At 48.3% G+C, this 23,213-nt stretch overlaps 1 protein-coding gene across 3 annotated transcripts in view; it reads right to left on the reverse strand.

Annotated features, from left to right (window-relative positions):
- Positions 1-23,213, reverse strand: part of CABIN1 (calcineurin binding protein 1) — a 145,671-nt gene that overhangs the window by 83,917 nt on the left and 38,541 nt on the right. For all 3 annotated transcript variants that reach the window (XM_081036848.1, XM_081036847.1, XM_081036849.1), the window contains 9 exons: positions 22,519-22,671; positions 21,370-21,564; positions 17,584-17,826; positions 16,118-16,271; positions 10,976-11,091; positions 4,610-4,771; positions 3,218-3,424; positions 2,890-3,035; positions 250-511 (listed from right to left, as the gene is read on the reverse strand). In XM_081036848.1, coding sequence (XP_080892974.1) covers positions 250-511; positions 2,890-3,035; positions 3,218-3,424; positions 4,610-4,771; positions 10,976-11,091; positions 16,118-16,271; positions 17,584-17,826; positions 21,370-21,564; positions 22,519-22,671 — 1,638 coding nt within the window. The remainder of the gene's footprint in view (positions 1-249; positions 512-2,889; positions 3,036-3,217; positions 3,425-4,609; positions 4,772-10,975; positions 11,092-16,117; positions 16,272-17,583; positions 17,827-21,369; positions 21,565-22,518; positions 22,672-23,213) is intronic.

Consider the following 23,213-nt stretch of genomic DNA (forward strand, 5'->3'; position numbering starts at 1 on the left):
TTTCAAGTATCTCCCTCAGGCCATAGAGCTGGCCCTGAATTCATCCACACCGGACTCGGTGTCTCAAGACCAGGGACCAAGCTGTCATTAACCAGAGTATGGCTCGGGTCTCATGGGGAGAATCATCTATGAATGCCCAGCATGGCTGTGAGGACAAGAGCAAAGAACAGACAGGACAGAACGTTGCCGACCCGAGGGCACGCTTGTCAGACAACTGGATGGCAGCCCCTCCACAGTTCCCCACCTTACCTGCTGCACGAGCTCGGAGGGCAGCTCGCCTCTCCACTGCTTCAGCTGGCGAGAGGCGAAGGAGTGCAAGGCATAGGACATGGTGCCGTATTCGATCCACAGGGACAGGTTGGAGCTGTCGATCTCCAGAGCCCTCCGGAAGCAGTTCAGGACAGGCGTGGCATGCTTCCAGATGGGCCCATCACTCTTCAGCTCATTGGAGTTCAGCTTGTCCTGAATGCGACTGGCCCGGGCCAGGGCCATGCCTGCCCAGGAATCGAATCTGTGGTCACAACAAAAGCACCAGTAAACACACCAGAGAGAACTGCCCTTTCAGCACTGCAGACATGACAGCCCAGAGGGCAAGGCACCATGGGAACCTTGATCTCAGACCAGGGCCCAGAGCCCAGCTCTGGGAATTAAGAGAGGAAACTCCCCAGTGTGACAAGACCTGGCCCTGATGCTCCCTAACATGGTTCCCACCATCTGAAGGGGAGTTTGACACATACCCCACCCCACTCTCCTGCTCTCTGCCCCAAGGTGACCTTGGGACCTAGAGCAACCCCCTTTGCCCTCCCTTGCCTTACGGGAAGAGACCACATCGGTGCTTGCCCCTGTGCCTGTAGGCGTCCCACAATGGAAACCGCTACCGCGTGTCCCAAATACAAGCACCAGCAACACAGACAGATACATCACCACGAAAACTTAAAAAGCTCCTCTGTGTGCTCCTACCAAGAACCTTGCTCCTGATTCTAGCAGAGCAGTCCACAGTCCACACTCGGAGAGTGGTGACGAATAAGGACACTGGGGCCCTGAGGGCCCGTGACACTGTGAACTCAGGAGGAAGTGTCCAGAGTCTGTGCCCTGGGCCCTTACTCGTGCAGGGCAGGCGTGGTCCTGGCACTGGGCTCAGAATTGTTTGTTTGGTGGTGGGGATGAGCTGCACTGGGGCCTATCCCAGCCTCCCCCTCCCCAAATGCCACTCTACAAAATGCCTGGCCACGTTGGGCCACTTCCAGCTCAGCAAGAGGAGAAGAAAACAGTCCCTAGCATCCTCACAGACTCTGTGTTCCCACAGGAACCGCCAATAAGCACTGCGGCTGGAACACTCCACTGTCCACTCAGCCATCTGCTGTGGGCTTCACCTTTATGCAGTGGGCTCAGAAGATTTAAAGAAAAAAAAACAGTATCTAAGCTTCCATTTTGGCTAGTACAGAAGATAAGACTGAGCCCATCTCCCCTGGAGTCGGCCTGTTAGGGCCAGATGAAGGAGGCCTAGGCCAGGCCACCAAGCCCCTCCTGGCCCTGGGGCAGGTCCTCATAGGAGACCTCACCTCTCTACTGGGGCTCTGGGTGGGCTGGGCCTGATGGGTTGATACTCTGAACAGCTGGATGTGCAGGTTGGAGTAAGGCCCAGTTGAGCCGTTGTAACCCTCTCGTCATTGACTGAGGGGCTGTCAGATGAGATGCCAGGCCAGGCTCCCACCTCCCCACGGACAAGCAGGTGTGATCACCCTCATTTTTAGATGTGGAGGCAGCAATGCCTCCTCACTGCCTCGCACAGTGAGCAATCAGCCAGCTCGAGTGTGGGTCTGCTCCACCACACTGGTTCACAGCAACCCTGGAGAGGACAGCCAGGGCCACCAGCACAGGGCTCCCTGCCTGAAGGAAACCATCGGCCGAGCAACAGGGTTGCCTGGGAGAACCTTTCCCACAAGCTATGGAAGTTGTGCAAATTGGCTTTTCCATTCAGATGCCAGCCTCTTCTCGTCATGGACAGATGGACCATGACAAGGTGCAACTCTCCAGTTCCCGACGGGTGGCTGGCTTACCCATGGTTCGATGGCAGCCACCATAGTCCATAGGCTGGCCCCGACTACTTCCAGAAAGGCTACCTACAGATGCCACCCTGGACCCTTCAGACACAGGTCAGCCACAGCGGGTGGCCTCATTTTGACCTTGACCAAAGGTTTACCTCCTAGGTGTGGCAGTCATGAGAAAATATTCCCCCTCAATCAAGCAAATCAAACTTTATGAGTTTAGCAGGGGCCTCAGGACAACTAGGCCAATCACTACATTTTAAGAAAAAGCCACCGGGCTCAGTGGGAAGAAAGCATGAGCCACCTATACAACGGGCTCTCCTACATTTACTGTCGTGACAATCATTACTGCCAACAATGCACTGCGTCAAAGCAAGGAAAGAGAACTCCTGCTTGTGTGCTTCTGTCCCTCCCACCCACCCCGCCCCCAAATGAGAAAACAACTGTAATTAGAAGACACCGCAGTAAAAGCAGCAGGAGTATATATACATCACCCAACTTCTCAGGGCAGGAGCTGGAAAGGGGGCACACAGACCACAGGCTGGAGCCAGGCTGCACATCCTTACCCCGCAGGGCAGGACCCAGGTGGACACGTCAGACCTTCTTTGATCCCAATGCCCATCCCAGGGGTCTTCTGGAAAGAGGTCTTCTCCGTTGTTCTTCTTTTTATAGAGAACCTGCCTTTCCTAATAACTGTAGAGGCTAAGCCATCTTGTCATTCCTTCTTCCCTGGCTTCCTTGCTATATGAGCAGAGAAGAGCTTGCTGAGCTGCAGTCACCTGGCTGCGCCCCCAGCCTGGCCCCACACCCAGGTCACTGGCCCCAGCCACCAGCCATTCACCTGTCAGGGCAGATGCAGATATCATGCATGTAGAACTTGATGGCCTTGGACTGTTCCTTGTTTTTGAAATGGTAATCAGCCAGCAGGTAGTAGAGCTCATCCACCACTGGAGGGGAGGGGTCAGCCCCTTCTGGGAGGCAGGGCACCTGGCAGGTGAGAGGACAAGGATAAGGGGGGTAGAGCTAGGGACTCAGACCAGGAATGCTGCGAATCCAGGACCCTTCACACCAGGACAGGACAGGACAGGCCCTGGAGGCCCTGAGTTCTGGTGCAGAGCCAAGGCACAGAAGCAGCAATGCCGGAGGAGGTGCTGAGACACAACCCCTACCTCAGCCGAAGTCCCCTCAATGTAGGCGGAGACTTTGTCCAGGCTCAGGGCCGGCCTCTCTGTTCGAGGGACTATGGTGGCAATTTTCTTCAGGAGGTTGGCCAAGTCAGCAGAAACAGTGCTTGTCTTATAGCTGTCAAATTCAGGAAGGGTCTTGGGCTTAAAATACTCAAACATAAACAGGGCATCTTCCCATATAAGGTCCACCTTGAAAAAAGACAGACGGCAGATTATGGTGTGGTGCAGGCAAAGCGCAAAGGGGAAGTTCTTCCACAGAAACGCGTGTCTGTGCAGATGAAGTTATAATATATTAGAGGGCCTAAAACAGGCCCCGTATACTTTGAAAAATCTGCATGCCCACTCTAACCCCCAAACCCAAGTGTCTGAAGAGCAGAAAAGTGAACCAGAATCAAGAAAACTGCTGGAGGGGTGGCCGGATGGCTCAGGTGCTTAGAGAGTGAGCTCTCAACAACAGGGTTGCGGGTTCAATTCCCACATGGGCCAGTGAGCTGCGCCCTCCACAACTAGATTGAAGACAACGAGATGCTGCTGAGTTGCCAGAGGGGTGGCCAGATGGCTCAGCTGGTTAGAGCACAAGCTCTCAACAACAAGGTTGCCGGTGCAATACTTGCTGCATCCCCTGCAACTAAGATTGAAAACGGCAATTGGACATGGAGCTGAGCTGTGCCCTCCACAACTAGAATGAAGGACAACAACTTGGAGCTGGTGGGCCCTGGAAAACCACCCTGTTTCCCAATATTCCCCAATAAAAAATTTTTTAAAAAAAAGAAAAAACTGCTGGAAACCAGGGACTGCACTTTGTGAGTCCACGTGACCAAGCCAGAGGATGGGGATGGAGCTCAGGCCACTTGGCCCTCTCCTCGCCTCAGCCACCCCATTTGTCACTCAGTCAACAAATACTGACTAAGCAGCTGGGCTGGCGTGGATCGAACTCTGGGGACCACAGCAGGGGCCATGCCCAAAGGAACTGGAACTCGTTAAGATCAGAGAATCACTGACAGTCCAGATGAGCTGTGAGATAATACTCCCAAAAGTGCTCTGAAAACCAAAACAATAAAAAATGAAAACCCAAACAATAAAAAATGAAAACCCTCTAAGGAATTATTCATATTACCCAAATTGTTAAAAGAAAATCTATTGAAAATTGCCATGCTGCATTCTTGAATGATTAGTCAACACTTATGAAGCTACTCTGTGCAATGATCAGACAACATCAGGCCATCCTCTCTCGTCCTGATGCAACTCCAACCTGAGACTGCAGAGCTGCATGCTGGCAACTGACATCCTTCAGGAGCACTCAGAGCCCCTGCTTCCCCAAGCCACGCTCTTCCCGGAATGGGTAGGTGCAGTGGGCCTGGTGCAGTGCCTCACCTGCTGGGCTGAGTGCTCCTCCAGGTATCTGGCCTTGCTCTTCTTGCTGGGGAAGCTGTACAGGCAATAGAAGCACTGCTCCAAGGCCGTCTCCAGCTCCTCCTTATAGGGGTGAGTGTCTTCAGAGGTGGACGCAGCAAGCTCCTTCTGAAGAACCCGTACCTAGTAGGTGGGTGGGTAGAGACACCTGAGAAGAGGGCCCCCAGCTTCCCTGGCTCCCAAGGAGCCCACCACTCCATCAACTCTGTTAACCTGAGGAGGCTATGTCTGTTGAACCTGTTACCCTCCCGGGAGCCATTCTGGGCCCAGCTCTGGCAGTGGCCTACTAAGGGGCTTGCTAAGCTGCTTTCTTTCTAGTGCGCCTAGTCAGCTTCTACCAGCTGCTAGAAGGAGATATTATATGCCCTCTGGAAACTTCTTACTTATTTATTTAGCCATTCATTTGTTCCCGAAAATTTACTGAGCCCCTTCCTATGCTTGGCACAGTGTGACACAGCCCCTGCTATTAAGAAGCTCAAATTCCAATGGAGAGGCAGTTAATTAAATAGTTATAAATTATAATGTAAGAGGATAGATGGGCTAAGGAAATCTCAGACAAAAAACCATCAGTGAGGATTACAGAGGATGTGAACAACACAGTTAACAAGTGACATCTATGGATATCAGATCTAATGGCTATCGTTATGCTCAACTGTTAGCAAGGACACATTTTCCCAGCATCCATGGGATTTTTACCAAATCTAGGCAAAGAGCAAGTCTCAACAAATACCAAAGACAAGATATAATACAGACCACATCCTCTGAATGTAATTCAATAAAATTAGAAGTCAATTACATAAAGATAACAAATACCAAATGTCAAAATTATGGTATACAGCTAAAAATGTACTTGGGGAAAAATTATAACCTTCAATGCATGTATGTATTAGATGAATGAACAATGAAATAAGCATTCGCTTCAATAAGTTAGAAAAAACACAAAGTAAATCCAAAAAAACATAAAAAGAAATAATACTAAAGTGCAATTAATGAACTAGAAAACAAAGAGAAAAACATCAATAAACTAATAGCTGATAGTTTGAAAAAGCTAATTTACATCAACCTCAGAAAAGAGTTTTTTTTTTAAGGGGGGGAGAAAACACAAATAAATGATTTTAGCAATGACTAAGGGGGCATAACTAAAGGTACCACAGAGGCATTTTAAATCACAAGCAAACACTTTGAACAACATTATGTTATGTGGACACTATTCCAAAACATAACTGACTTAAGAGAAAATCTAAATGGACCTACAATCACGGAAGAAAGAGACAGTATCTTATAATTTACTCAGAGAGAGAGAGAGAGAGAGAGAAGTCTAGAAAAGGAATGACAAACTATGGCCTATGGGACAAAAGCCTGCCATTGCCCCGCAGCTAAGAATAGCATATTCATTTTTAAATGATTTTTTAAAAAATCAAAAGAATAGTATTTTATAACACCTGAAATATGAAGTTCAAATTTTAACATTCACAAGTTTTTACATATCGTCTACAGATTGTCTATGGCTGGGAGCACTGAGTAGTTGCGACAGAAACCCTGTGGGCCTGCAAAGCCTAAAAGACTTACTATCTGTTCCTTTATAGAAAAAGTTTTGCTGACCCCGGCCAACAGAATAAGACAAGAAAAAAAACAACAAACTATAAAGCTATGACTGTCTACATAGAACATTCAAGAAATCTATACCTACCAGAATTAATAAAAGCAATAAGCAAAGAAGCTGTGAATAAGAGAAACTTATTTTTTTAAAAATAATGTTCCCGGGGCGGCCAGTTGGCTCAGTGGTTAGAGTGCAGTGCTCATAACACCAAGGTCACTGATTCGATTCCCACTTGGGCCAGTGAGCTGCACCCTCCACAACTAGACTGAAAATGACTTGACCTGGAGCTGAGCCTCCCACTAGATTGAAAACAACGACTTGACATGGAGCTATGGGTCCTGGAAAAACACACTGTTCCTCAATATTCCCCAATTTAAAAAGTGAAAAAAATAGTAGTGTTCCTAGGTGCCTGCAAAAACAAAATGGAAAATTTAATTTTTTTAATATCTATTAACAACATTGTGGTACCACTAATAAAAAAATGTAATATCCTAGGTATAAATCTAACAAAATATACATAAGAGTTTTAAGGAGAAATTATGTAACTCTATTAAGATACATGAAAATATAAGACCTAAAAAAAATGGAGAAATATACTATGTTCATGACTGGAAAGACTCAAAGACATAAAAATGACAATGCTCCCCCAAATTAATCTGCGGTCAATGCCATTCCAATCAAATTCCAATGGGGGTGAGGAGGGTCAGAAAATTTTCCTGACTGATCTTACAAGGTTTTGGAAGAGGAAAGGGACAAAAATAGCCAAGAAAATGTGAATAGTAGGTACATAAGTAGGTTAATCCTAGCAGTTATCAAGATCTCCCCAAGGCAATATGTTGCCACCTAAACCATTAGAAAGAACTGAGCCCAACAACAAACCGTCACATGTATGAACAGAAGACAGAGGGGACCCGACAAATCAGTGCGGAGAGAACAGACTCTTCAATAGCACAAACTAACTGGTGATCCATATGGAATGTAAAATGGATTCCTACCTTATCTCATAAACAGAAATGAAATCCAGATGAAATACAGACCAGAAATGAAAACTGAGAGTGAACTGTTAGATTAACATAGAGAATATCTTTAAAATCTCATGGGAGAAAACAATTTTTTAAACAAAGTACAAAACAAAATCACAAACCATAACGGAAAGGACTGACATGTTTGACATTAAAATTTTTTAAATTCTATAAAACAAATGCCATACACAAGGTTAAAGGCACGCCACATAAAACTGCATAGTGATAGAACACAATGTACATGTAAAACTAGTGAAACATGTATCAGACAAAAGACTGGAATTCAGAGTGCATAAAGAATTCTACAAATCAACAGGAAAAAGAAACACAGTCCAAAAGAAAAATTGACAAATTATATGAACAGGCAAATTACCAAAGAGGAAATCAGAGGACCCATAAACATACAAAGATTCTCAACCTCATTAACAACCAAAATTAAAAAAAAAAAAAAAAAGAACACTTAAGAACAATGAAATACCATTCCACTTTCTCAAACAGGCATCAACATTTAAGTCTATAGTAACTAGGGCTGACAGGGATGTGTGGGAAATCCCTGACTGACATCAAAAGTATAAAATTAGTTCAAGTATTTTGGAGAACAATTTAAAACTTACAGTCTTTAAAGCTGACCATGTGCAAACCTGTGACCTAGTAATTTCTTTTACAGGAATCCATACTAGAGAAACTCTCACATGTACACATAAACCAATTTGTTGGCAGATGTTAACCATAACACGGCTTATAACACAAAAAATGGATAAAACCTTAATGCCACCATTAGAAGAAAAGATTTAAAACATTATGGTAACATATATTTACAGCTGAAGTGACATAATGGCTAAGATTTGCTTCAAAGTAATGTGGGATGGGCCAGGGAAGGGTTAGATGTGGAGTGACTATGTATTGTAGATTAATAATTATTGATCAGTATATGGTCTCTGTATATGGGCTCACTATACTATCATTTCTACCTTACTATACATTTGGAATTTTCTGTAATAAAAAGTTTTAAATTCTGGTATACTCATCTACTAGGATCCTACAAAAAAATTCAAATGATGAACCAGATTTTTTTCTATCAATGTGAATATATCTCAGTGAATTGAAGTGAATAAAAGCAAACTGCAAGAGATTACATTATATATGTAAAATTTAAAAACCCATGCATTGTTTACTGATATACAGTAATATGCAACCGTTAGATATAAAAACATGGCCAACAAGACACACACCAATTTCAAGAGAGGGAGGGATGGTAAAATAAAGAGCATGTAACTTTTTATTTCTATTAGAAGACAAGTTTGCAGCAAATACAGCAGATGGTTAATGTGTACACAATCTGGGTGGTGGCAGACAGTGTAAGAGGGGCCATTTGAGCAGAGTATGGATGAATGGATAAGTATCCATCAACCCAAACAGAACAAACAAACGAAAAAAAAAACAAACACTAACTCAAGAAAAGATGAGATCCAAGATTTCTACCACAGAGAACTTTTCTACTCTATCCAAGAAAACAATCTACACAAAAGTCTCCCTATGTCTACCACAAAGCACTCTCATGATACAGGCCTTTTCCCGGCAGACCACAAACGTGGGGCCACAACAAGAGGCAGTGATAAAGTATCGCCTTCCTGAGCCCCACAGTACTCCGAATGATGAGTGCTCAGCAAGCATTTCCGAATCAGTGAATGAATGTTTTTATGTTTGTTCATTCATTCATTCAAGAAACATCAACTGGGCAGTAATCTATGCCAGACACTGCTCAGGGCCTTAGGGATGTTTCAGACAACAGAACAGAAAAGGTCCTTGGTCTCTGGGATGCCATCTGCTGGGAGAGGGGTATGTGACATAGAAACAGATAGCAGGGCTGCACAGCAGTCGATGGGACAGAGTGGTGAGGCCAGGGAAGATCTCTTCGAGAAGGTGCCTTCTGATCTAAGACCTGCAGGACAGGAAGGAAAGGATGAGCCAGCCATGCAGGTCCTGGGGGAGAGTGGGACATGCAGAAGGCACAGCGGTGGTCAGGCCCTGAACAGTTAACAAGCAGGGGCCATGTCCGCAAAGGTGAAATTGCTGCAGGAGTCAGAGGAATCTAAAGGTTGGACCTTTAGGAACCTAAATGTCCAGGAAAATTAGGAGCTATAAAATGAAACATGGCAATAGTCATATCACTTCTACTCCCCCAAATTCAACTGGCAGATTCTGGCAGCTAGAATTCATGCTCCACCAAAAAAGACACAGACTAAGAAAAACCGGAAGTAGGACATCGCATTATTGACCCTTCAGCCTGCCCTTCCTTCTCAGTGCAAGTGCCTCTGGACACCAGCTTGCAAAGGTGCTAACTCATTCTCAGCTTGCCCCTAATCAGCATAAGGGTGACTGCCTTATGGAGGTGACCCTGTGGAAGTAAAGTGTGTCCCCGCACTCTCTTACTGGCAGAGGAAAGGCGGAGGGAGGCATTGATTCCTGGGCAGCATTACAGACTCAGTCTGGCACAATTCTTCCATAAATGGTCCTGGAGCATGGAACTGACCCAGGGGGAGTACGCAGGAGGCTCTTGGAGCCCAGAGGGTGGGGCAGACACTCAGGCATCTACAGTTGGGGCTGGAACCCTTCTTGGAGACTAACCAGCTCTAGGGCCCTGAGCCAGGCAGACGGGTCTCCTAGCCAAGTCTCCAGGTTCTCAGCATAAGTGCTTTGCAAACTGTCAAGCCCTCCATGTACATGAGCTCTATACATATTCTTAGTCTCTCATTCACTCAACCGGTATTTATTAAGCATCTTCTAAGAGCTAGATGCTGTCCTAGGTACTTGGATCCAGCAGTGAACAAAACTAACAAAAATTCCTCCTTCAGGGAAGTTACATTTCAATGGAGAAGAGACACACAATAAACAATAACTAACTGATATGGCATGCTGCTGGTGGTGAGATCCATGGAGAAAGTACAGGGCAGAGGAGAATGCAGGGAGGGGCTGGGGAGGACTGAAGGGCTACGGAACAGAGGTTGGCAAACCTTCTCTTGAAGGGCCAGGTAGTAAATAGTTTAGGCTTCGCAGGCCATATGGACTCTATTACAGCTACTGGACCCTGCCCAGCCCTGAGTGTTGCAAAGGCAGCCATACTTAATATTCACATGTAAATGAGGGGTGTGGCTATGGTCCACTAACATGTTTATTAACAGCCATTATAGGCTGCTGGGTGCCCCTCCTGTGCTCTGCAACTTGTCTGAGTGCTGCTTGGCCTCGCACTCAACAGTGAGGTTTGGGGATAGGGATCATTCTACTGATCGCCAGGAAGCCCAGTCAATCACAGCTGGCGAAGGAGAGGAAGTCTGTTTGTGCTCACTAAGTATTTACCGACTGAATGAGTGCACTAGCTATTGATTGAGCAACTACCTGGTATGACAAGTGGTGCTTGGCAAACAGGACCCAGTAGAAAGTGGCGATGCAGTGCTTACTTCTAAGATTACTACTGAAGGCCTGGCCCTGTGCCCGACACGTAACAGCCTCAGGAACAACTAGCGGATCTAAATCCACCCGCAGTTCAAGGCCAGGTCCAGAATGCCCCGGAGCCCCAGGTGTACAGGACATCAAATTCAGATTTTCTGGCAACTCTGAGCAGTCACATCCGCGCACACCGTAACACAAAGCAGCACAGTGGGCCCCACTGCAGGGGAAGGCCAAGCAAGCATCAGAAGCACTTACGTAGAAGCGCAGCAGAGCCCCATCTGAATTGCAGCACCAGGACCTCCGGCCCAAATACTCGTGGGCCGTGTTGAGCAGCATGAGGGAGGACGGGAGCATGGGCGACTCGGACATCACTGGGGAAAGAGCAGGCCGACAGACAGTGAGTCAGTGCAGGGACACGTGGAGGGGCTGCACAGCTTGGTCTCTCCTTTGGGGGCTTTGCTGTCTTTACCAAGGCAGCCACAGGTTTTTCTTTCTTTCCTTTTTGTCTTTCTAAATAAGTAATGACTTGACTAGCTTTCCTAGGCAATTCAAGTTATACAGGAAAGCATAAAGGAGGAATCTTCATCTACCAATGCTGACATTTGGTGAACATCACTGGACGCAGCTTTCTGGGCACGTGTGAGACATCTTAAAAGAGAGAAATAATTTACAACAATGGAACCCAGCCTATGTACATGAGGTCTTAAATCAAACATTCTTATATTTAGGTCTACTTGAATATTACAGAAGAAAAATGAACTACCAAATTTTAGTTAAATGTTTGTTCACCACTAGGACTATAACCAGTTTCTCTAAAGATCCTTCGTTGTTTTTTTTTTTTGGGGGGGGGAAGGACTTTTTATTGGGGAACAGTGTGTACTTCCAGGACTTTTTCCAAGTCAAGTTGTTGTCCTTTCAATCTTAGTTGTGGAGGGTGCTGTTCAGCTTCAAGTTGTTGTCCTTTCAGTTTTAGTTGTGGAGGGTGCAGCTCAGCTCCAGGTCCAGTTGCCGTTGCTGGTTGCAGGGGGCACAGCCCACCATCCCTTGCGGGAGTCGAACGGCAACCTTGTGGTTGAGAGGACACACTCCAACCAACTGAGCCATCCGGGAGGCAGCTCAGCTCAAGGTGCCTTGTTCAATCTTAGTTGCAGGGGTCGGAGCCCCCATCCCTTGTGGAACTGGAGGAATTGAACTGGCAACCTTGTGGTTGAGAGCCCACTGGCCCATGTGGTTATCGAACCGGCAGCCTTCGGAGTTAGGAGCACAGAGCTAACTGCCGGAGCCACTGGGCCAGCCTGAAAAGATCCTTCGTTGTTTTTGAAATCTGGGCCATAACCCATTAGGGGGTTTGTAACTAACATTTTTAAAGAGTATTAGGATAGACTACATTAGAATAGAAAATACTAAAAGGTATCACACCCAGTAGAATAGGGATTCTTTCATGAAATTTACTTCACTCTTTTTACTCTTGGTCAATCCCAGTATGAAATACACTGGTTAAAAAAAGTCAGAAATCATTAAGAAGTTCAAGTCATTCAATTTTTTATGGGTCTTTTAGCTCCCACTTCAACATTAAATGACTACTATACAAGAAGAGTGATAGCCTTATAACACTTCCTTCTTTCCCCCCATCTTGCAGTTTTTGTTGTGCATATTATTTGTAATGCCTCAAGCTTTATAACATTTACATTCTGTTCAGCAACTATAATTAGCTCAGTGGCTTTCTCTCAATTCCAATTTTAAATGGATTTGGTGCTCACTGCAAGTTCTTTCCCATGGCTTTTTCATTCTTGAGGAATTTCATTCTGACTCATGTTGGTTTACTGACTTCATCCCCCAGTAGCATTTTTAAGAAGCACTCGTAGGAGCTGGAATCCCCGTTTATAAATGTCTGCTACCACTATAATTACAAACAACTTGGCTAGATATCTTAGGTCACACTTTCTTTCCTTGAAAACTGTGCAGACATACAGATCATTGTCCCAAGTGTACTGAATGCTATGGAGAAACCAGAAATGAGCCAGTCTCATTCTTTTGTACCATAAACTGCTTTTTTACCTTAGTTTAGAAATCTAAAACAATCTTTATTCTTCAAGTAGATCCTTGATCAAGATTTATCTTGATATAGATTGTTATATACCAATTTTTTTTGGTATACACTGTATACTTTGAATCTTCAGATTCAGTTTTTATTACAATTCAGAGAATTTTTCCTGTATTGATACTGGGTTGGTTGCTTCTGTTTCAGTACTGGAGTCTTTCCATCAGGGGCACCGTCATCCTCACACTGGACCATCTTTGTTTTCCACATCTATATCATCTCTCCAGCACTCTTAGCTCTTACTCGCATCCACTTTGTTCCTGTTTCAGTTGTATTCATTCTACTTCTTTCTGTTTTGGTTTACTAGTTTATAATGGTGAGATTTGGGTTGCAGTGTTTTCCCTTAGTTCCGTAATTTTCCTTTTCATTTCAATGTATCAGCTCAAATTTTTAAATAAATCATTTTCTTGTGCAATTCATTTACAGGGCCTCTGCCTCTGCTCCTTAGTGTATATTTTCTTCCAGACTGAGTTCACCTGTTTTTTGCATAGTACCTTCTTTCTTTCCTTTTCGTCCCCCACGAGGGGTGAGGAGCGGGCTCCATGTTGGAATACTTGCCACGTCATCTCCTTCCATCCTGCTCCCGGCCAGCTAAAGCAGTCCCTCCAGACTATGTAAGTGCTCATGAATGAATTTTCTGGGGCACTCTCCCACATAATATAAGATCTTTCCTTAAAGCTACACTTGTAAAGCATATCCTCAATCCACTTTCCCATAGCCTGTGCCTGCAGAGGTAGAAAAAGGGCAATCGCCTGACTAGAGCTGTGAGCAGTCGTTGTTGGGGGACCTAGGTTTTGTCTTCTCTTCTGAGATCCCCTTTAAGGTAGGACTTGCTGCCTGGTGAGACGAGTGCAGTCAGCAGATAGCCCTTAGCCGTCAGTTTCTTCCGGGTCTGCACCTGTAGAGACCCCCCTCACCCAAGGTCACGTACTTCCTGCAGGAGCTCCCATCCAGTGACTGAGTGAGATGCAAGTGTAAAGGCCAGGCTACTTCCATCCAAGCTGGCACGACAACGGCCTGCGCCAGAGCCCCTGTTCTGGGCCAAGGCTCTGTCAGGCCTGTATCACGGCTGGCCTCCTCTCTCTGTCCCATCCTGCTCCCCACTCCTTCCTTTCACAAGCAGTGATCCCGAAGAAACTGTCTGAGTATCTGCTTCCAGAGAACTGAGTATGTGACAATGCCCTACGCCAGGCCCCTCACCACCCGGCCCTGAATGTTTTATCCCTGGGCCCCTTTCCTCAGTACAGTCTAGTCCCTGGAAGATGTAGGACCCAGCAGCCGTTCCTGCCACTGCCAGGCCCAGGGAGATATGGAGGGCCTTCCCCCAGCAGCCCGTTCTCTATCAACGAGAATATTAACAATATTTCCCAGCATTTTGTCAACTTACCATCTTCCCTCAGTGTTCCAGTGTGGACAGAGAAGGGGACAGGAACCACACCTGCTTCCAGTCAACCAGAACATTTGATTTCTCTCCTTGGCCTATACTTTCAAAATTTCTGGCATTTGACTGATCCCCTTTCCTTGTTTGCTTACTGGCAATTTTATTTAAAAACTATTTTGCTTGCATAATTGATTTGGAGGGAAAGGAGACCCTTAATCCAAAAGTATTTTTGGAATATTTTTATAAGAAAAACAACAAACATTTATTGTTGTAAATTTTAATTTTCACCACTAAAACCCTTTTTGGAAAACAGAGAGGTACTATTCGTCAAGAGCTCTAAAGATATTTATCCCAGAAGTCGATTAAAAAAAGAATTCAACTTAGCAAAAGCAAACAATACGCATGAAGTGTTTACTGAAGTGTGGCCTACGAGAGAGAACGACTGCAGCCATCCCGAGGGTTCAGCAGGGGGTGGTCCAGTGAGCAGGGCACCTCTCAACAGCATTACGAGACCACGGAGCTTTATGAAATAGGGTAGGAGAGACTTTCTCAGTCTGGCCCCTTCCCCTGTCCATCCCACATGGCCCAGCTCTCTTGTGTACCTCTCTGTGCTGCACCATCTCTCCGAGGTCCTCCTCTGCCCCTGCTCTCCCATCAGGCCTCAGCCCAACCCCTGTCCCCACCTGGGCAGCATGACGTGCCCTCCTTCCAGCCAGCCACACTGGCTTGGCACTTGTTGGTGTTCCTGTCTGTCTCCTCTCACCATGAACCTGTCAAGGGCCTGAGGTATCTTATTCACGGAATACTAACAGGCAGTGAGCAGCTGATAAGTAACCAGGGAGTAAACAAACTTAGACAGAGAGTGTGGATGAAAGGAAACATGCCACACGTTAACACTGTGGTCACTGGAATAGGGCTGGCTTTCTTTCCTTTCCACTTTTTTGTTTTTTTAAATTACTAAGTGAAAACCTCCAATAAATTTAATTTTAACCTAGTTGACTATACACATAAATATGTGTCTTACAATCACAGCTGTATAAAAAGTATATGTATATTGGCCAAGTTTTAGACAGAAAAATGCAAGAAAACCAAAGGGGAAAAAATCCGCTTGTAGAATTATGGGCAATCTTTGCTTAGATGTCATTTAACTATTACTGTTATGTAATTTATTCAATTAACCACATTTTCTACCACTGCATTGACCCGACTCAAGTGCCATCTCCATAAGGGGTCCGACGCTTGCCCTCTCTGGCCTCTTCATTCCTAACGACTACTCCATGAGCCGGCACTGATTTGCCACAGCAAGTGATGGCTTTATTATCCCATTTTGTCCTTGCAACAAAGGGGACAGGTACCATTATTCCCAGTGTGGATATAGGGAACAGAGGATGAGACATTACACAACTTGCCCAAGATTATACTGCCAAGAAGTGACAGTGGGATTTGGAACCTGTGCTGGCCTTCTCCGCATGGCCCTCCCTCCAGCTGTCCACAGCCCCCAGCCGCACTGGCCCACACCCAGCAGGGACCATGGGGAGCAACGGTTACGTGCAAGGGCTGGCACAGGGCTGCCCATCTCCTGGGGCTGTTGTAGGGATTAAAGGAGTTAGAGGGCATGAGGCCTCGGAGAGCAGTGACAGCGCGCTTCATAAGCACTCACCACGCTGTCATTTCCTCTGCATTACCACCTGCACTAGATGTGCAATACTTCACACGCCCAGAGTCCTGACCTGACTGCACAGTGAACTCCCTAAGGAAGCCTCTGCCGCTGGCCATGTGCCATGAAAACTCCTGGCCACAACCAAGCCGCAAGCCCCATCACAGCACCTGGCTAGGGCCGCAGGGCCCTGGGGCTGAGGCAGGAGGCAGGGACACACAGGTCAAGGCCCCCGCCCCCAGGCCCACTTCCCACCACCTTCATCCTCTGGGTTCTGGAGCTGCTGCTGGCACAGGGAGTGGAAGGTGTCCTCTTCCTGCCAGATGATGCGATGCAGGATGATCCAGGGCAGCACTGAGGAGACATGGGGCTCCTTGGGCTCTTCCTGCACAGCCATGCTGCAGTCAATGATCTGGGAGGGGACAGGGGCGTCACAGCAGGGCCAGCTGTCCCCGCAACCCAGGGTGCGTCCTCAGAGAAGAGCAGGGGTGGGGGCAGGGGGCGTGCTGCCTGCCCATCAGGTCATACATTAGGGTCACCAAGCCCAACAACAGAGCTACACCCAGGCTGCTGGGAAGCCAGGTCTGACTATCATCCCTCGGGCCACATGCAGTTCCTACTGGGTGCTGGGCCCCGTGCCACACACCAGGGTGATGGAGGTGAGCGGGGCAGGGAGGAGTTGATAGCCCGGAGGAAGAAAGCCAGAAAGAAGCCACACGAGAGAGCCATGGATCAGTATGGCTTCCGCGAAGGAAGAAACTGAGGGCTGTAGTGCAGTCACATAGAAGGGGTGGGGACAGAGAGAGGGCAGCCCTCGAGAGAAGGTTTCCAGGTGAGTGGCTGTGGGGTGCCCGATCCCCAGAGAGGGCAGGCAGTGGGGACAGAGGACAGACGTGCAGGCAGAGGCCCCAGAGACGGCCAAGGAAGTGAAAGATGAGGGTAGAGAGGGAGACGGGTGGATCAGCATGCCTTGGGTGACAGGCACCCTGGAGGGAATGTGAAGGGTGAGGCGAGGAAGGAGCACCCTCATATTTCCATTTAGGAAGTGCGTCCATGGCAGGATGGTGGCTGGGCTAGAAGGGCAGAGGGAACAGGGAGGACAGAACTGTGGGGAGCGTGCTGCCACAGTTCAAGCAAGAGATGGGCAGCCTGGGCTAAGGCGGAGCAGTAAGGTGGAGGGAGAAACAAAGGATGGAGACGTTAAGGACGAGGCCGTGGCAGCACCTGCTGACAGTCTGAGTGGGGGCTGTCAGGAAAGAGCCGAGTGCGGCTGAGGAGGCTGCCCTGCCACAAAGCCTGCCTGGGTGACGCGGGTCGCTATGACTATCCCTCAGCGACAAGTGTCAGGACAGCGAGGTGGTGGAGGGCCCAGCAGGAGACAGGGGCCTGGGTCGGAGCCCCAGCTCTGCCTCCAGCTCACTGTACACAGGCCAGGGCCTCCCGCTGTGAGCCTGCTTCCTGCCCTCCGGACAGGTGGCCTGGAAGAACATGTGGTGCCGAGCGCTACACTGTCTCTGACTCCCAGGCCTGAGCAGCCCTGGGAAGGTTTGCGATCAGTGCGCAGCCATCCACCACCTGAGGCACTCGCCTCCTCCAACCAGAGAGGCGGACGCATCCCCTTGGGATACCTACCTCACAATAAAGGCCAGTGAACTATAAAGAAGGGGGACGTCAGACAGCCACACCTGCTGGGGTGGGGCAGGGCAGGACGGAGCAGGGGCTACCTGGATGAGGTTGTTGGTGAGGCGGATGAGGCCAGTGGCGGAGGACGATTCCTTCAGGATGCCACCACTGCTATCTGCCGAGAGTGCCTGCTCGATGCCCAGCAGCAGCTGGGTCACTGTGGCCACCCACTCCTCCTTGGCTGAACTTTCAGTCACATTCACCATCTGCTGGACCACCTCATTCAGAGCCACATCGGAGCACTCAAAACACTGCTGGTGGTCCTTGAGCCGGAGCAAGGAGTCCTGCGCACAGGAAGGAGCACTGTGAGAGGACTGCGACATTTACCACACCTGGTCCTTGTGACTGAGGGACAGGTAGCTGGGGAGGGAGACATGAGGGGCAGTGAAAGGAAAAGTATGGGCCCCCACAGCCTTAAGGCATCTAAAGAGCATGGGGTGACCTGTGTGCCATCACAGCATGGCAGGGAGCTTCTAGAGAGGTGCTTGCCCTCTGCACCTCAGTTTCCTCATTTATAAAGCTGGGACACTAAGTGAGGCCAGAGCCGGCAAGCAGCCAAGATGAGGCTGAGTGACTCCACCACCTCTGTCAGCTCCCATCATGCCCCAGGCCACCCAGTCACGCGCTCATCCAGTGCCACAACTCTGAAAGGTCTCAGCAGGGGAGGGCAGCTGCCACGGAGGGACTGTCTCTGCAGAGGAGGGCCTGAGCCAGGGCCAGGGCAGGGGCACTAGCCAGGCAGCTCCAAAGCCTTCATTCTGAGTCCCTCTCCTCTCCAGGAGTCAGGTGGAGCAAGGCCCTGAGCCCCTCTGAGCCCCAGCCACCTCACCGCTCAGCAGAAGTGCCGTGAGCATTAATGAGCTGATGTCCATCGTGCACCCAGCACAGCATCCTGGCACACAGAGGAACTCTCAGTACACCACACTGTGCTCTGCTATTTTTTGTTTTTAATCTCCTCTTTGGGAGCCATCGCTTTTTGTTAAGCTCCCTTTTCTCTTGCTCTAGAACAAACCCATTTAAACCCCTTGGGGCTCAGCCTCTTTCATCACCATGGTGGTGTGTGGGGAAACGCAACCCTAGCTGTGAATTCGCAGATCTGGCAGGCAGCCTGTGAGACCCACAGGAAGCACCTGCTGCCTGGCGCCCCGTCGGGCTCTGACCTCGCCACAGCTGACGCCCGGCAGCGGCTCCTGCCTGCCTTGACACATGCAGCTGCCACACTCTAAGGTGACAGAGACAGGTGTGGGGACAGACATGCCCCAAACTGCCTTTGGGATGTGCTGCAACATCTGAAAACAGATCAAAGCCACCTTCAATTTGAAAGACTTAATTGCCAGGAACACGAGGCCTGTGTTTCTTTAGAGAAAACCAGCACTCTAGCAGGCCACTGAGTCCCGAAGGAGCCTACAAGGTGCAGACACAGAGCCCCCAAGGCCCGAGCTGACCCCTCGTGATCAAATACCGAACATGCAAGAGGCAGGGAACTATTTTTTAGTAGGATAAAGAATACTGACTTCAAACTACAGCCAGGGTTGCCATGAAAGTCAGACCCAAGACAAGGAGCAGCCAGCGGCACTCTAATGTGACAATCCGCAGTGCTCACGGTCAGAAAGAGCTAAAAAGCAGAAGAATAACAGCCAAACAAATGAGGAGACCAAATTACTACTGACTATGGGCAACATGATCAGCTACCCAAAACAAAACAAACAGAAACTATTAGAAGTAATGGGAATTCAGTGAAGGGACTAGACTCAAACTAAACATGCAAAAATCAATAGAGTTCCTGTACACCCGAAATGCGGTTAGAAAACATGAAGACCACAGAAAGATCCTGCTCAAAACAGCAACCCAAAATATTAAGAACTAAGAATCAGCTCCACCATAAGAAAATTATACAATTATTTTGGAGAACATAAAAAGCGGCTTGCTTAAATAGGAAGAGACACAACAGTCTCCTGTGGAGGATTCCAAGCAGACCCCGCTGCCTGTAACACCTCAGTGCCACAAGTTAAATGCAAAACTCAAATTAACACCATTAGAAGGAAACAAAGGCAAATAGGCTTTTTGTCTGTCAACATGCTTCTTTTCTGCCTCCTTTCTAAAATATAGGCTGTGTCAGAAGGGCCCTCGCTTCTCCAGTGCCAGCAGCAGGAACTCAATCCATGTGTATGGAATGAGTGGATGAGTATTTTTACCAGTCTTGGAAAGGTTGTCTAAGCATAATGAACAAAATCACAAACGTATGAAAACATCAAAAGATTTGACAACACAAAAATTCAAAACTTCTGTATGTCAAAAAAAAATACAAGATGCAATTTAAAAGCAAACAACAAACAGGGAAAAATATTTGCAGCATTTGATGAGAAAAAGATCAGTATCTTCAATATGGAAAAAGTACTCCAAATCATTAAGAAAACACCTGCCCTCCCCCATAGGAAACTGAGCAAAAACCAGAAGTCACTTCTTCGCGAAAAGCTGGAGGTCCGCTGGCACTTGGCACAGGCCTCCCCTCAGCACCTGTCCACACAGCAGCTCCCTCATCAACGGGGCCTCTCCACCCCTAGGAGTTCTAGATGACAGGAACAAGCGACATCTAAGCCACTGGGCCATCTTACAGAGGCAGCGAGGGCTGGCCTCTCCCCTCCTCCACACCCAATGGCCTCCCTGGGTACACCCAGCTGTCCTTCCCACACACAGTCGTGCTAGACCCCTCCTCCCATCGCTATGGTAACTTCAGTCAGACACGTCTCATTCTTCCGTCTCACCTTGGGATACCTGACCTCTTCTGCCCAGAGCTGGTCCCTCCTTTCCTTCCCAGAACAAACTTTTTCCTCCCCTTTCACCAGGGCAGAGATACCTCCATTTGTTTCCACAGTTGCATTTCCTAATTTGAGAAAGTGAATAACTGCAATGTTTCATGTAATCCGAGCAAAAAAACCCTGGGAGTACTCTGGGCTCTTTTTCCATATTGAAGAGGAAGGGCCCGATAAGATAATAAATATAATGAAGTGTGTGAACCCTAGGGACAGGACACTGGGCCACCCAACACCACTAAGCACATCACGTCTAGCATCTTCCGTGTCTGTCTCTTGAGTCTGACTCCACACTTCCTGAGGGCGGTGGCAATGACGGCCAGCACCCACTGTGGCACTTGCTACAAGCCAGGCACGTGCCAACGCACACTAACTCGTCCCGATCCTCACAACAGGCCTGTGAGGTGAGGACAATGATCAGCCCCCTACAGCTGAACTGGGGCACAGAGAGGCTGAGTAAATGCCCAGCGCCCAGCGGACCCCGGTGCCGGCTGAGTTCTCGGAAAGGGTTTACTACCGAACAGAGGCCTGGAGGGAGCCGAGAGGGCACACGGGCCTCAGACACCACCCTGGTGTCCTTCCTCCACCTGTGTGATCATACATGGAGCATCTTAGTTCTTTACACGGTACAGATTTTATCCATTTTGTATCTACTTTTGTATCTACTCAATAGTTAATTTTAAAAGTAATTTAAAAAGACAAGCAGAGGCACAAATAGCTGGATGGATGGCCAATGTCCTGATGTCCTGACTATTCTTCCCCGTCCTGAGTCACGCACAAGTTCAGAGTTGAGTGTGGGCTCCCCCTGAGTCACGTACAACCCTTGAACCCGTACTCCTAAGTTCCAACTTTCTCCTGGATCTCCTGACTGGCATCTTCCTGGGTGCCAAGTTAGTGGTTTTTACTCTCCTTTTTCTCTTTTAGGTTCTCAAAGCCTCCGGGAATAAACCCACATCAAGCAAAGAAGGTACCAGAGGGCCAGGGGGTCACGGTAGCACACACGGCAGCACACACCTGCAGCAGCAGCAGCTGGGCGGGCCTCTCAGGAATGGACGTCATGAACTCCAGGTGTTTGGCCCGGTCAAACCCACTGGTGCACAAGGTGGGGCGCAGCAGGTGTACGACGGCCGCATAGTCTCCAGCCTCATACAGCCGCTGAATCTCCTCCAGGGACTGGCACCGCTCCAGGGACTTCAGGTTCTTATCGATCTGCAAGAAGCCCGGAATTGCTGCCCGGTGACAAACTCCTCCCATGCTGCTTGAGTCTGGCCAGTGTTCGCACTTACCAGAACCAAAACTTGACTCCCCTTAATATATCAGCATTTACATTAAGGGAATACTTTATAAAAAAGCATTTCTATTAAGGTCAAGGCATTCAAATCTTTTAAAAATAAACATACCAAAAACTAAAACTCCCCAGAAGCAGAGGTTCCAGAAAAGTGTCTGCCAAAATGGCTCGACAGCCTCGTGGTCACAGTTCAGTGAACCAGACTCATGGAACTGTGGAGTGTCAGGCTGCCAGAGACTTGGTGAACCCGGGCCAGAGGTTGGCACATGCCTTTGACCCACAAAACCCTCTCCTTTCCAGAAGACCTGCGTGGCCCCCACGAGGTAAGCAGCAGGGGCACGGCACTTGGTTGGCCTTGCCCTGAAACAACTCTGCGAGAGGCTAATGGTCTCTTTCAGCTAATGTGGACATTTCACAGATGTGGAACTGCATGGGGTTTGAAGCTGCACAGTGAAAACAGGGTAAGAATCCAACAGAGCCTGGCATACATACCACACACCACTGACCCAGCCCAGACCAGCACTGGTCAGCTTCTGCTGGAGTCTCCCTCTAAATCCGCTGGGGTTGCTGCCACACGCAGACCAGAGAGCTCAGCAATCATCACTCTAAACCGTGCCAGCAAATGCCTCTGCCCCTGCCACCTGTCACGTGGACAAGCTCACTACCACCCAGGGGTGTGCCTGTGAGTCCACGGTGCCCCTGTGCGCCCGAGCTGCCTCTCTCAGGCCCCTCTACTCTCCCTAGGGAGGAAGGAGCCCTACTCAGCATGTGGGTCACTCTCCCAGTCTTTAGGGACAGGTGGGGCCTGTCTAACGGGGCCAACCCAGAACAGATCTTTGACCAAGAAGAAGAGCAGTAAGAAAACTGCCACTCACCTCCTCCAGGGAAACGACCGAGTCATTGTGGAGGTTGGGCAGCCGGATGACGATGTCTCTTTGCTCAGCACCTGCCTCTGCCTGGATGGCAGTGGAGCTCTGGAGCATTTCTGTGCAGATGTCATAGTTCTCCAAGGCCTGCTCCATGTCTCCCTGGCCAGAGGAAAAGCAGTCAAGGGATAGGGGCAGGAGGAAGGGAACTCCCTTCGTTGTGCCAGGTATCTTCCCTCCTGACCCCACGAGACTGTAGGCCCCATGAGGGTGTTTTATCCAATTACTGTTATACCACCTGCAAAGGGGCCTGGCACATAGTGGGGCTCAGTAAGTTTGTTGAATGGATGGATGAATGGATGGACAAATGAATGAATTCATACCATAACTCTAAAGGGAGGTCTCAGTGGCCCCACAAGGACACTGAGGACACTTGAGCAAGGCCAAGTATCACAAAAATCACAAGCAAGCTAATAAACGGCAGAGCCAGGATTAGAACCTAGGCCTGTCCCAATTCCAGAACCAACGGGAGTGCTCTTTTATTCATTCTACCACAGTGTACTGGGTACCACCACGTGTGAGGTGCTGGGTAACAGCCAGTCTACCTTGGCCTTCCAGATAAGGCTCCGAAAAGAAGCTTTCGAAGAATTCACACAAAAATAGGTGGTAAATTCCCTTTGAAAGCTCTGCATCCAATTATACAC

This window comes from Rhinolophus hipposideros (assembly GCF_964194185.1).
Source record: "Rhinolophus hipposideros genome assembly, chromosome: 24".
Classification (NCBI taxonomy): domain Eukaryota; kingdom Metazoa; phylum Chordata; class Mammalia; order Chiroptera; family Rhinolophidae; genus Rhinolophus; species Rhinolophus hipposideros.